This window comes from Eremothecium gossypii, chromosome IV, assembly GCF_000091025.4.
Source record: "Eremothecium gossypii ATCC 10895 chromosome IV, complete sequence".
NCBI classification, from domain to species: Eukaryota; Fungi; Ascomycota; class Saccharomycetes; order Saccharomycetales; family Saccharomycetaceae; genus Eremothecium; species Eremothecium gossypii.
This window is the reverse complement of record NC_005785.6, coordinates 1,426,109-1,439,640: the sequence shown is the minus strand read 5'-3', so window position 1 is coordinate 1,439,640 and position 13,532 is coordinate 1,426,109. Positions and strand designations below refer to the sequence as shown.

Here is a 13,532-nt window from a genome sequence, read left to right as displayed (position 1 = left end):
TTTCAAATCCCTTAAGGAATTAACAGTACATAGTAGGACATAAAACCCCTTTAGGCTCACTTAGCGAAGCGCCCCATCCAGCAAATCTGGTCGCCCACAACCTTGCCCATCGCGTAACGCACGGCCTCGTCAGCCAGATCGCCACGCACAGCGAAGCCGTGCACAACGCCGCTGAACAAGTCGATCTGATAGGTGGCGCAAATCCCGGCCAACTCCTTCTCCGCCGCCCACCGCGTCTCCGCAGGAAAATGCTGATCGGTCTCCGCAGCCGAGATCAGTATCGGCTTCCGCACCCGTGCTACCTCTTCCAGTTCAAGAAACGACGGGTGCGCGACCGCACATGCGTCCGCATGCCCATCCGGCCCAATTTGTTGCACGGCGTACTTCGCACCGAAACAGTATCCCGTCACGCCGACGAAACTGGCACCTCCCTCGCGCACCCGCTGCATGTACTCGGCTACTAACTTCCCCGTTACCGCCGGGCCGTGCCTCTCCAGCCACTCTCCGAAGTTCACGCTCCCATCCAACCGCTCGACTGCATCGCCCTGTAGGATATCCGGTACAAGAACGCGGTAACCTGCCTCGGCTAGCTGGTCCGCGATTAACTGCACGTTTTTAAAGCGGTGCCCGTATATATCCGTTAGCACCACGATCACCCGTGTCCCTGCACCCACCTCGTATGTCTCTAATCCGTACACTTCGCGCAGTCTACCTGCGCTGTCGCCTTCGTGGCGCGCTCCTTGTACACAGCAGCTCGACATGGTGTTTGTAGCGCGGGTGGCGGTGACTGTGCGCCGCTTTAAATATCTGGCTTGGCGTTCACCTGGAGGTCACGTTGCAGGCGCTGCAGCAGTTGCACCGGCTCGCTTAGACACGCCGCTTCGAGCACAACGACAAGCGGGTGAGGATCTGCGCAGAGCATTTGGTCTACGACTTGGATTCGGGCGGCGGCTTCTGGCAGTGCGCCCGTGCTGCACGCAGCGACGCGTTGCAGGCCTTTCTACATATGTGCCGCACATGTGGCGAGACTCTGCGACAAGTTATACTCAGTATTTATATTTAACTGTTGCCGTAGATGGCAGGGCCAGCTGGATATAGCGTTCGTCGCAGGAACTGGGCGACAACGAAACAGAACTGCAGCAATGGACGCCGAGGGAAGCTGGCGTAGGGTTAGGCCGGGATCATCACGGAGAGATGAAGGCGTGTCGGGCAAGGTAACGAAGACCAAGGGCCGCCGCAATAAGCTGTCGTTCGTGTGCCAGTCGTGTCGCAGGTCCAAGACCAAGTGCGACAAGGTCAAGCCATCATGCACGCGATGTGTGAAAAACGGATCTGTGTGCGTGTATGACGTGGAGACACAAACGAAGCCCAAGTCGCGCAGCAAGGATTCGCGTATCCAGCAGTTGCAGCGTGAGATCGAGTATTGGAAATCCAAGGCGCGGGGGCACACACTGCATGGTCGGACGGCAGACGCGGGGGGTACAGACCCGGTGATAGACTTCCATCATGCGTTTCCGATGATGATAGTGGAGGGGCAATGCAAGCACGAGATTCGGCCTTCTTCGGCGCTGTCCTACATGGGCAAGGATGTATATCTGTTCCTCTTCTGGTCGTCGGCGTCCCCGCAGATCGGCGCTGAAGCCACGCGGGCGCGCATCGAGCGTGCCGCGCGCGCGTCGCAGACTCCCAACGCAGCCAAGTTCTTAGCTCGCCTACTCCATAGCAAGACGCGTACCTCGTCGCGGTACACTGTGGGCCAGTTCCGCGCCATATGCATGAAGTACAACTTCTTCGAGGACACGTGCCGCTCTGAGACAGAGTACTCGGAGCTGCTGCTGTCGGTCAAACAGCAGTTTGAAGCACAACTTCCAGTTTTTCCAGTAATCCGCGCATATCTACGTTATTTCTACCGCGAGGTGTACCCGGTTGTGCCGTTTATGGACATCTCTCTGTTCGAAGAGGTTTTGCGCGAATTGATCCTGCCTGATATAAGCGATGAGTCTCGGGTCCAGGTGAATTTCGGTGTATCGGACATACGAAAAAAGGTGGTCCATCTCTGCCTAGTGGCATGTATACTCGGCATAACACGCGCATCGATAGAATTGGCAAGTGCGGGAGGCAATAATCCTACTGATCCAATTTTAGTATCACACCTTCGCAGACAAACAAGTAACCAGATCTTTGGTCTAGTTGGCTATGTGCTTCGCCTGCTAAATCTCATTCACTGGGTTGATGAGTACACGACCCTCACGCACCTGTACGTGTATACATACTCTCTGGTGACGCCCGAGCTAACGGCGACAGAAGTGACGGATCCAGTGGACTCCAGCCCGCTGCTTATATGTTGGTTCGCCAATGTCCTAGGGATCTCGAAGTACCCGGACGACAGCGAGCTCCTAAGATTGAAAGATTCAAGGATACTGAGCCTGCGCCGCAAACTCTGGTTAGGCATCTCACTGCTGTGCAATTATGAGCAACGGATCCAGGAGAAACGCGTGCAGTATACGCCGTTCGATGTGGGTTCTCTTGTCTTCTCCGAAACTGAGTTCCCGCAATCTCGCGATGCAGCTATCTGGACTAGTCTCCAACGAGCTTATTCTAATGATCCGCTTGAATACAATATCCAGCTGACGCTATATCAGAAGTACAAGGACTATCTTGTCGGCTCTGTCCTTAACCTGGCTTACACTAAACCCAGTGAAGTGCATGTGCGGTTGTCGGATATTACTCAAGCACTGGACGAAACACGACAGATGGCGCATGAAATTCTCATGCTTGCAAAGCCTACTCAGCAGTTACATTATGTGCTGGAGGGCCTGACGGATATAAATGTGGATTTCACCAAATCTTATAATTCGCACAAATATCAGGCCCGCATTTTGCTTCTTGTGACGTGTGTGCTCACAACGTCGACGCTTTACTTATATTTTGAGAACCAATTGATGCATACTCGGGACGAAGATGCTGCCCGACACTATACTGTCTTTTTTAAGGATGCCATTCGCGACGTGCTGGAAACGACCTTTTTTTTATCGGAGTACTTGGAAGGCAAAGTGAACATCCTCGGCGGAAGCCACTTTCTCATCTGCCATATTGTGGAGAACGCGATGATTCGCTGCTTCCAGGTGCTTTTTGGCGTGATTCTGCGTCTATACCATGCCGAGGAGGTATTGCATAAGCAGCTTGCCGCAGCCTTCAACGCATTGGGAGATCTGGAAGATCGCCTATCCATGATTCGTCGTCTGAAAACCCTTACAAAGCAGACGCTCACCGTTTTCCATGAGCTCGTCTCAAAGCGCCTCCGCTGGACCCTTTTCTCTTGCTTAAAACGTCTAATCACTTTCGATCTCGCGCTGGACATGATGAAGGAGGAGAAAGTGATGGAGCTTGTTCATGCTCCAAACATTGAAAGGCTCACGCATTGGGGTCTTGATTCTGACCTTGAGACGATGGAGGGTATCAATGTCGTTATCAAGGCTGATCAGAGGTACCTCTCCGAGCTGCACCAAATCTTTGTCGACCTGCGAGTGCAGGACTTCATATCTGCACATGGCTCAACCGCCTAAGCCTACCGGCGCCCTCCAGCCTACGTACTTCCTACCTGTGCGAGTAAGCAGTCGGAGACGTTGCCACATCTCCCAATGCGACTACAGAACGGACGCACAGCTGGATTCTTGAAAAAGTTTATTAGAGTTTAACGTCGAGATTAAAGTTGGAAGCACGGAATTTTTGCAGGATCGCCGAGGGCATTACCTCGCACTGCCTCCGGCATGGTATCTCGCAGCTCCCCCGAGGTCTGACCGCTATCTGGACTAACTGAGGTGCTCTGCGGACACGGTATTAGCGGCGCGGGTGTCGCGGGCAGCAGCAACAGCAAATTGACCACCGTATACTACGAGGCTGCCACTTCCCAGCCCGAGCCCTGCCACCCTCCTGTCCTATGATCCGTGCGGTGGACGCTGCTGAATCCGGTAACATTGTTAAATGTCGGTTTTCCTTGACTATTGCAGCACATTTTATACAACATATAAACAGTTGGCAGCCGCCTCTTCAAAGAGACTTATGGCTAGGGAGCTACAGGAGCATGTCCTACAATTGTATGGCTGGCAGTTTGTATCTCTGTAGGCAATCTGTCTTGTAAATTAATAGGATTGAAAAGAGTTTTATCAGCAAATATATTTATTGTGAGACTAAGCATATGTTGAAAAGTGCTGTGTTTAAAAGTGGCTTCAATAAACTTATTTAATCAGAGGGATTTGCAATTACGGACAAGCCCTGGGGCGTTTAGCAGGAGGTCGTACCACATAGGCATCTATTCATATGAGTTCAATACCCACGAGTGGATCTGTGCTGAAGCCCAATACGCATAAGAGAAAACTGTCCTATGTATGTATACCTTGCAGAAAATGTAAGACTAAATGTGACAAGCTTAAGCCGACATGCAGCAGATGTGCAGAGTTGGGTCTGTATTGTGGTTACGACATCGAGAAACAATTAACAGAAGATCCCAGTGACAAGATACAGAAACTCGAAGGTCTCGAGAGGGAGTTGGAGTACTGGAAGGAAAAGACCAGGGAGCTGGAACTTCTGGAAGCCCGGGGAATACGGCGTGATTCAGCCAAATTGCGGACGGTTGTAAACATAGCGTCTGGAATATCCGGAAACGACTTCGAGACTGAGGTGGACGAGTTGAGTTTCAACTGCTATGTGAACAATGTGTTCCGTGTCGAGCCGGAGCGCACCTGGTTCAAAGGACGCAGGCTGGCATTCCTGCTGGCGAATAGGATGCTTGACAGGTATATGACACCGTTGTTTGATGATATCCTCCAGGAAGTTGATGCAGCAATTGCGCGAGACAAAAGCGTCAACCCCCTCAGCCCCGATGAGGAGTCCGTACAGTATGCAGTACTCGAGCGCGAGCTATTTGTGGAGTCACAGCTGCCAGACTACATGCCTAGTATCCGTCACTTCATCGAATGTCTGCGCAAAAATCAAGAGAAACAAGAAGTGACGAGGACAGGCCTTCTATACGCGATTGCACTCAATTCTATGGATTCCGTATGTATAGAGGATATTAACCTTCAGCAGCGCTATTCAACCAATTTACAGGAAATATTAGAGCAGTGTGAGAAGGTCCTACCGTCTTATGAAGCCATCGAATTTTATAAAGTTAATTTTTACAAGCATGTCTATCCACTTGTGCCAGTCTTGGAAATCCCGATCTTGGAAGAATGCCTAGCCGAGATATTGGAGGAGGGTCCCAATGGCAGGGTACGCCTGATGTTTGGGAAATATCGGCTACGTCACAAGCTCATCAACCTTGCGATTTTGTTGGTGATGTTGATAATATCTCAGCAAAATGTTGCCGGTGCGTCAGCGGAAACAACTTCAATGCTCCAAAGGCCGGAAAACCAACTCTCAAAAGAGCTGGTCTTTTTGTCACAGATGTGTGTGGCACACCTGGATGTGACCCATCAGCCGGAGGAACAACATATGACCTGCTTGCTTCTGCTTTGGTATGTGTCAGTGCTCGACCCGGAGTTTCGTAGCGAAACATTACTGCAGGAGGAAGCCGACGCGCTGCTCAGCCTTATACTCAACATGGGCATGGAACTCGGGCTTGGAAGAGACCCAGAAGAATACTACCAATTTCGCGACATGTTGGTGCACAAGAGCCTAATTAATTACAGAAGAAAGCTGGGCATATGCATCATGCCCTTGGTGCTGTATCACAGCGAATTCACTTCCCTTTCCCCCACCAACATCCTCGACTTCGCAGTATTCGAAAACATAGTAGAGACAAGCGCGGATGCGGTCTCCGCGTACTTAGACCGTGTGGCGGCAGACATGGTGCAACAAAGTGCATTCGAGCTTGAGGTGCACCGAGTGACGTGCTTACGCCACATTGTGTCAAAGTGGATAGAAAAACTCAACAAGCTTAACAAATGCAGCAGTTCTTCCATGAAACTCTGCGAAGTGGAACAGTGCACTGCGAAGGTACTCGCCTTTATCAATTCCAACTTCCCTCTGAACAACGTCAGCGCGGGCCCCAGCCCGGCAGCCTGCATGCTCGATCTTGGCTACCGCAAAGTTGACATCGACTGGCCTGCGCACATGTCCATCGCCGCTCTTGTTTACCACATTGCTTGCCGTGCTATACTGGTGCAGCTCGAGCTTTCCCTAGCCTGCTGCATCGAGCGCACCTCCAAGGCCTTCTCTGGCTATCTTGCGCGGGCTTATCAACGCCGCATCCTCAACGCCACAGCAACCGTCTTCACTATCTTCAACATCTGCGCGCATCACCACACCCTCCTCAAGTCCGTGCCGCCCACGCACAGTCACCGCAGCGCCGCTAGCCATGTCGTCCACGTTGCCGCTGACTACTGCGCGTACGCCGTGCTCTCGCTCTACGTGCGCTTCGAGCACGCCGTATACTTCCTCGGCGTCCGCCTGGCCTACCCCGCGGCAGATATGCAGCTACCGGTTGCACAGGACAATGCTACGCTCGGTCTGCTCTCGCGCATTACAGACCTCTACAGCGAGATCGCAAACCACTACTATGAGTTTGTCGAGAACGGCCTCAGCACCGCCTTCTACTCCACCTTCAAGAACTGGCTGCTCCTTCGCCGCTTCTTCACCCTCAAGAAGTCCGGTCTGACCCTCCACGGCTGCCAACCCGATGCCTCTCATACCCAGCCCGGAATCCCCCCCTTCGCTTACTCGCTTGAGGACATCGCGGCCCTTCTTGCTACATATACCGCCTGTCACGAGGACCTCGCCCATCTGCTCGAGAAGACCTGGTTCACCCTGCTCCACTCCCGCATCGCCTACATCCCACCCGCCTTTCCCTCTTCGCAAGACAAGCCCTCTGTCGCGGACACTCCCCCATCTAGCGCCCCGGCCCCCGGCCTGCGCCCACACGGCTTCGATTCCGACACCATGTGCTAGGTCTACCCTAATTGTAGCCCAAAGGCTGGATCTAGCAATTTCTACGTATCTACATGCATTTCCGTGCTTCTTGGTTACGGCGAAGCTATCACTCATGGTTAGCTACACATTACATATATGGTAGAGCTGCCCCAGCTTTTCACCATGACTCCCGTCTCGATGTGGGGGGAATAACGGGGGGCAGTCATGCTGAAAAATTGACCAGCAAATTGTTAGGATAGGACTAAGTAGGCAGCCAAGGGCAGACGTTCCTAAACCACCTAAGGAAAATTGTGAGAGTCTCGGCTCAGATATGGTCAAGCTAGAGGATATGAGTAGTGGGCAGCTGTCCGAAGAGTCACCGGATCGTAAGTACGTTTCGAAACGAAACCGGATTTCATTCGTGTGCCAAGCATGCAGGAAGAGTAAGACCAAATGTGATCGAGAGAAACCCCGGTGCAGCCGGTGCGCGAAGAACAATGTCAAGTGCGTGTATGACATCGAGAAACAGCGAGCGCCGCGCGTGCCCAGCAAGGATGCGACGATCAAGCGGTTGACACAAGAGCTGGAATATTGGAAGAATAAGGCGGCGAGATACATGGAGCTGGAGGAGAGCGGTGAACTGTCTCCGCGCAAGCGGCCGAAGAGCATGGCGAGCGATCCGAGCGCAACGGAGCTGGGTCTGAGTGAGGAGTACTCGTCGCCATCTGTCGGAGCCGATGCGCTCCGTGCAGATGAGATCCGCATAAACTTCTACGAACTGTCGCCGCAGCTGCTGATCAAGGACTCAATGAAGCGGGACGTGAAGGCGTCATGCGAGCTATCACAGATCCGGCAGGACAAGTTTTTGTCGATCTTTTTATCGTCTGTGTTTGCCAGTGCGTCGAAAAACGCGCTGATTCACTCCATCCCGTCAGACGATGCGTCGCCCTACTCGGATCGGGCGAAGAGGAAGCAGAATGCGCTCTCGCTGCGCGATTGCATGTTCCAGTTTGCGACGAACAGCAAGGATCGCGAGCAAATTGTGCAGTTCACTGAGCGCATCGTGCAGGGCGGGGTGGTCGAGGAAAATCGCACGGGTCTTTACATTCGAATGTTTACGAGCACATTATGCAAAAACTATGTGGAGGACCGCTGTCCGCGTGAGGGATCATACTCTGGCACGTTGCAAGAGCTTATTATTGAAGTTGAGGCTTTCCTGCCACCGCTGGAGATCATCCATACCTATATGCTGCATTTCTACAAGTATGTTTACCCTATCATTCCCTTTCTCGAGATGGGTATCTTCGAATCCGCCTTAGCCAATCTATTAGTCGAAGACCCCCTACACGACGGAAGAACAAAACTGAATATTGGTCGCGAGAACATACGCAACAAGGTCGAGAACATAGCAATACTACTTATGGTGCTTAAGCTCTCATATGTTTCCATGAGTTTTCCAAACACATCACCCGGGTTGGAAGATGCAAACATTACCGAAACGGAACTGGAATGCTTGAATTCCTATCCAATATCTGACAAAGCCGTGGCTTTATCGCAGAAGGCTATAGCAACCGTCAACCTTTTCAACTGGACCAATGAGAACTGCATTGCATGTCTTTTGTACTTTTGGGCTTTTTTTGTATTTGCACCGCAAGACGGCGATTTTTGTTTAGGTCAGCCTACAGAGGTTATTTTGAGTTTGGTCAATGCTATGGCAAGTAATATTGGTTTACACCGCGATCCTTCCAAATATGAGCAGCTGAATGACCCGTCTGTGACCGATCCCCGTATAAGGAACTATCGGAGGAAGCTGTGGATATGTATCTTCATTGTCTGCAGATATGAAGCAGCGCTAAAGGGTAAATATCCCCAGTCTATGAAGGACTACACGAATTCCTTTTTGAGTGCAGAATCTCCGAAAAACTACATGCAGCTAGTGTTGGGGGATATGCAAGATCCTGACCCATATACGGAAATGATACATTCACTGACGTACAAAAGGTATCAACTACTCATGATGATATCTGAACTTGATGAGATTTCAATCCGTACGCACGTGAGCCTCCCGCTTTCGCGCATCGAGACCCTACTTGACAATATCCAGAATTTACTTGACACTGAACTGCATGCGGACTTAATAAACATTGATCAGGAGTCCGAATTCTTGGACTTGAACCTATGGAGTGGTCGGAAAGATATGGTGGATGCTGTCAAGATTAAGAAGTTGATATTTTTTCAGGCGTATATGACAACACGTCTGACGACGATAAGAACGGTCATAAACTTGATGTTATATTTCGAGCGACTAACTTATGAATCCAACAAGGAGTATATGCAATACTTCCAGAAATATTTCATAAGAATGGTCAAGGAGACTGTCTCTTTTGTTGATACTGTTTTGTCTCAGCTGGAATATCGTGCTAACGATTCTTATCTGTACTTTATGAAGTATACTGTCGACAAGGTTATCCAAATCAGTGTTCCAACTGTCCTTCTGTCTATTTTGTCGATTATACTTCGTATGGTTCACTCTGAGTATCTCCTGCAGAAAATGTTACAAAGTGGCGAAATGATAGGAATCGAGGATGTTCATACCACGAAGCAAAAATTGGAGTTGATCTCCAGTATAAAAGATAATACAATTGAGATACTTGAGAATTTGTGTACTGCGGTGACCCGAAAGCTAGGCTTCAAGTACTTCTCAGTCTTCCAGATGCAGGTCTTCTTCGACTATTGTAGTCAGATTATGAAGAAAGGAGAAGTTTTGAATATATTTTCCAGAATTACACAGCTGACGTATCACCCCAGGATTAGGAAGGGCATTTACCAAGGATTTGGAGTTGACGTTGACAGAAAAGACACCATTTTGAACTTTCTAAATGATGCCACGTTCATCAAACAAACCAATGTTGAACAACTCCGGAAAATAAAGGAACTATCAAGTACTCTTGCTCAGGCTTCAAGCAATACTCCCCAGCAAAATGCTAATGTAGTGAATTCAAAATACCAAGTAGATTCCTCACCGATATCCGCCGATCATCCTACAATGACAGAGTGCGAAAATCTTCCGTTCCCAGTTGTATATGACAGTCAATCGATTTTAAATGTTCCAACGAACAACCATGAGACTACTCAGCCATTTGGTAGTGACTTTCCCACATTCGCAAGCAACCAATTGGATCCTCTGGTCTCATTTGATGATCTAGATCTGCTCGATTACGAATTTTTATTTGGAAATGGCAACTAGGTCAAAAATAAGGTACTATGATGCCAATAACTTTATATTATAATTACGGTAAATAGGTATGTATGTTAACGAATGTCTCTAAAGGCTTAAAATTCTATATGATTATTTGTGCTTGTTTGCAATAACTTGTGTAACTTTTAAAATAACTTTGCTCTTTCCCTCTCGAATCAAAATTCGATTCTGAGTGTGCAAACTGAGAAACAATAAATCTGAAAATAAAAACATATAATACTTAATTGGGAACATTTCTCCAGCTATTTATCAACCTCGAGAGTGTGAAGGTAAATATCGAAGCAAGCCCAAGTAAGGAACCAGCCACGACAGTTGCTTGCCAATAAACAGTTGTATCTTCTTGAATAGGTTCTGGCACTAATTCTGGAGTATTCTTAGCCGGCTCCAATGCTACATCTGTTAATTTAATAAAAAGCTCGTTCAGAGAACTTGGCCACATGCAGGATATATGCAATGGATGCTCTAGAAGAAGTTGTTCAGTAAAATCATCCGGTTGGACGTTACAGCGCTGCTGCTGTTTATCGAGATCTGCTTTGAGTGCAACAAAAACCATGGGTAGAGCCTTTAGGTGTTGATATCTGTTCACCAAATTCACCAAATAAGAGAAGGACTCCGGATCGCTCGAATCGTATGCCAAACATAGAACATCACATTCCATTACCTTCTGTTGGTTTTCTAAAATGGCGGGCTCCTGTTGTCCAAATTCTTGCAGAATCAGATAGTACTGTTTACCACCCTTTAATTCTAGACTATTGACCGCAATCTTGGGACGGATTGTCGGAGAATAAGTTTCGGAGAAAGGCCGGCCAAGAAAAGATTCCAATAGTGAACTTTTTCCACTATTGGGTTTTCCAAGAATATAACAATTGAATACTTTGCGATCGTTCACAGGTGCTCGGTAGAATATGCCATTACGCCGTCTCTTCCTTCTAGCGCGTGTTACATGCAATGCTAGCTTGGCATCTTTTTCAAACCCAAGATAAACTAAGTATTCAGTCGTTGTCTTGTAATCAATAAATGTGGTCATACTCCAGTGAGCTAGCCAACCTTGTAATGTAATGAAGCCGCGGTTATTCACGACTGTAGAATATGGAAAACATGTTTCCGACCACAACTTGGGTAACCCTGGAGTGCACTTAAACAGAACATTGAGCTCATCTTCGTTTAAACCTCCGTCGTTATCCTTGTCAAATGCTAAAAATACGTCAACCAAGAAACGATATCCAAGAGGACTGAGCTCAACACTGCTGGTATCAGTTATGTCAACCTTTGGATACAGAACCTTGTCACTAATCGATAGTGAATCGGTATAATGGAATGACCGCAAGATACCCCACGTAGTCTCATGTCGCCCATTTTCGGCGTACATTTTGTTTAATACCAAAAATCCCATCTTTGTAATTCCTTTGTTCTGAACAAAGAGCGAGCAGTCTGCATACTGCTGATTAGAAGCAGAGAGATCGACAAGAGTCTTGTATATGAAGTTTAATTCGTTCACGTCCATAGTCTTTCCAAAGCATTTCTTCTGGAGAGCCGCTATTTCTTCACTGCTCAAATAGTCATCCTGGTCTTTGTCACTCAGTACAAATATCCGCTTTAAGGCCTGTATCGCCAGTGGCTTTAGCTCACCTATCCGTGCGTCGAATAGCGGAGCTAGAGGATGCGTAATAGCCCTCTGGCATAGGTAGAACGCCTGATTAACATTAAGCTTGTTTTTTGCGCTGCATTTGATGCATGTCTCGACCTCTTTAAATGCCTTCAAGATCGGAATAAACTCTTCGTCCTCCACAATCGTACCGCAATCGCCTTCACCCCCGGCAGTCAAGTTGCTGCGGCAGTATTCTATACCATCATCGGACTTATTGCGGCATAATATAACCGGCAGATTTAGACCCAGAGAACGGAACATCATCATCCAGTACAGTGCGATGCGCTCATATGAATCATGATCCGCGTACACGAGCCATATAACATCCGCGTTTTTTAGCTCTTTCTGCAGGCCTGCAAGGTCTGAGTTTTTAGTATCAACCAGAATCGTATTCTGCGGCGAGTAAGGGCTCGCCGAGAAGTCTCGCGGGATCGTCACGGCCGGCAGTGCATCCTGAAGGTTGGGGATAAATTGATCTTTCACAAGGCATGCAATTAGGCTTGACTTGCCAACGCCCTTGTCGCCGCAGACAACAATGCGAATGCGTTCCTTCGCCATCTAGATCGATGCAAGCCGCTTGCCCATCTCCTGACTACGCAAGAGAGAACTATCCTACCATTTGCAGCGTGCATGAAGCTGCCTATTCCCATAATGACTAAACCCGGACACCATCATGAAATCCGGGTAATACTGTAATTGGGTGGCAAAACCGAATAGCGTATAAGATCGTGGTGGAGAGTATCCTTAGCGGCAGAGAGAGCAGTTTTATAATCGCTTATCCAAAGCAATCTAGTTCAATGGTATGTGACAGTGAGAGCGTTATAAACCGTCCATGCATTTATACTAACCAGTTTGCTTCAGACATCAATTGGTACTGGTTACGATCTCTCCAATAGTGTGTTTTCACCTGATGGCAGGAACTTCCAGGTAGAGTACGCCGTGAAGGCTGTGGAGAACGGAGCGACTTCTATTGGAATTCGTTGCAAGGATGGTGTTGTGTTTGCGGTGGAGAAGCTGATTACTTCGAAATTACTGGTTCCCCACAAGAATAAGAAGATCCAAACGGTGGACAAGCACATTGGCTGCGTGTATTCGGGCCTGATGCCCGACGGCAGACACCTCGTAAACATTGGCCGTCAGGAAGCTGCCGACTTCCGGAAGTACTATCGTCAGCCAATTCCGCTACCTGCATTTGCTGACCGTGTGGGCCAGTATGTACAAGCTCACACGCTATACAACAGCGTGCGGCCCTTTGGGATCATCGCGATTTTCGGTGGCGTTGATGAGAAAGGCCCTCACTTATACATGCTTGAACCAAGTGGCGCTTACTGGGGTTATAGAGGAGCCGCTGCCGGAAAGGGCAGACAAGCCGCTAAAGCGGAGCTGGAGAAACTGATTGGGAACGATAAGTCAGAGCTGTCAGCTAGGGATGCAGTGAAAGAAGCGGCTCGGATCATCTACGTGGCCCATGAGGATAATAAGGAGAAAGAATTCGAAATTGAGCTGAGCTGGTGCTCCGCTTCGGAGACGGATGGCTTGCACAAGGAGGTACCAAAAGAGCTATTTGATGCAGCGATTGAGTTTGCGAAGAAGGAGACCGGTCAGGAGAGTGATGATGATTCAAGCGATGACAACGCATCTGGAGGTGAAGAGTCCTCAACAAAGAAGGATGCTGACGGTGATGTCCAGCTTTCATGATAACAGCCCGGCATTATG

General features: G+C 48.9%; 6 protein-coding genes across 6 annotated transcripts; 4 read left to right on the top strand and 2 right to left on the bottom strand.

Moving 5' to 3' along the window:
- Window positions 1-56: 56 nt before the first annotated feature.
- On the bottom strand, window positions 57-761 carry AIM2 (the record flags this gene model as incomplete). The annotated part of the gene is made up of 1 exon (NM_209854.1): window positions 57-761. The coding sequence occupies one exon, from the start codon at window positions 759-761 to the stop codon at window positions 57-59; it is 705 nt and encodes a 234-aa protein (NP_984501.1).
- Window positions 762-1,142: 381 nt separating this feature from the next.
- Window positions 1,143-3,566, top strand: AGOS_ADR405C (Zn(II)2Cys6 transcription factor domain-containing protein; the record flags this gene model as incomplete). The annotated part of the gene is made up of 1 exon (NM_209853.1): window positions 1,143-3,566. One exon carries the CDS (start codon window positions 1,143-1,145, stop codon window positions 3,564-3,566), a length of 2,424 nt encoding a protein of 807 aa, NP_984500.1.
- Window positions 3,567-4,320: 754 nt separating this feature from the next.
- AGOS_ADR404C (Zn(II)2Cys6 transcription factor) lies at window positions 4,321-6,948 on the top strand (the record flags this gene model as incomplete). The annotated part of the gene is made up of 1 exon (NM_209852.1): window positions 4,321-6,948. The coding sequence occupies one exon, from the start codon at window positions 4,321-4,323 to the stop codon at window positions 6,946-6,948; it is 2,628 nt and encodes an 875-aa protein (NP_984499.1).
- Window positions 6,949-7,240: 292 nt separating this feature from the next.
- OAF1 (oleate-activated transcription factor OAF1) lies at window positions 7,241-10,156 on the top strand (the record flags this gene model as incomplete). The annotated part of the gene is made up of 1 exon (NM_209851.2): window positions 7,241-10,156. The coding sequence occupies one exon, from the start codon at window positions 7,241-7,243 to the stop codon at window positions 10,154-10,156; it is 2,916 nt and encodes a 971-aa protein (NP_984498.2).
- A 232-nt stretch (window positions 10,157-10,388) lies between these two features.
- Window positions 10,389-12,374, bottom strand: GEM1 (ERMES complex Ca(2+)-binding regulatory GTPase GEM1; the record flags this gene model as incomplete). The annotated part of the gene is made up of 1 exon (NM_209850.1): window positions 10,389-12,374. One exon carries the CDS (start codon window positions 12,372-12,374, stop codon window positions 10,389-10,391), a length of 1,986 nt encoding a protein of 661 aa, NP_984497.1.
- A 239-nt stretch (window positions 12,375-12,613) lies between these two features.
- On the top strand, window positions 12,614-13,514 carry PRE10 (proteasome core particle subunit alpha 7; the record flags this gene model as incomplete). Its single annotated transcript, NM_209849.1, has 2 exons — window positions 12,614-12,616; window positions 12,678-13,514. 2 exons carry the CDS (start codon window positions 12,614-12,616, stop codon window positions 13,512-13,514), a joined length of 840 nt encoding a protein of 279 aa, NP_984496.1.
- Between the last annotated feature and the right edge of the window lie 18 nt (window positions 13,515-13,532).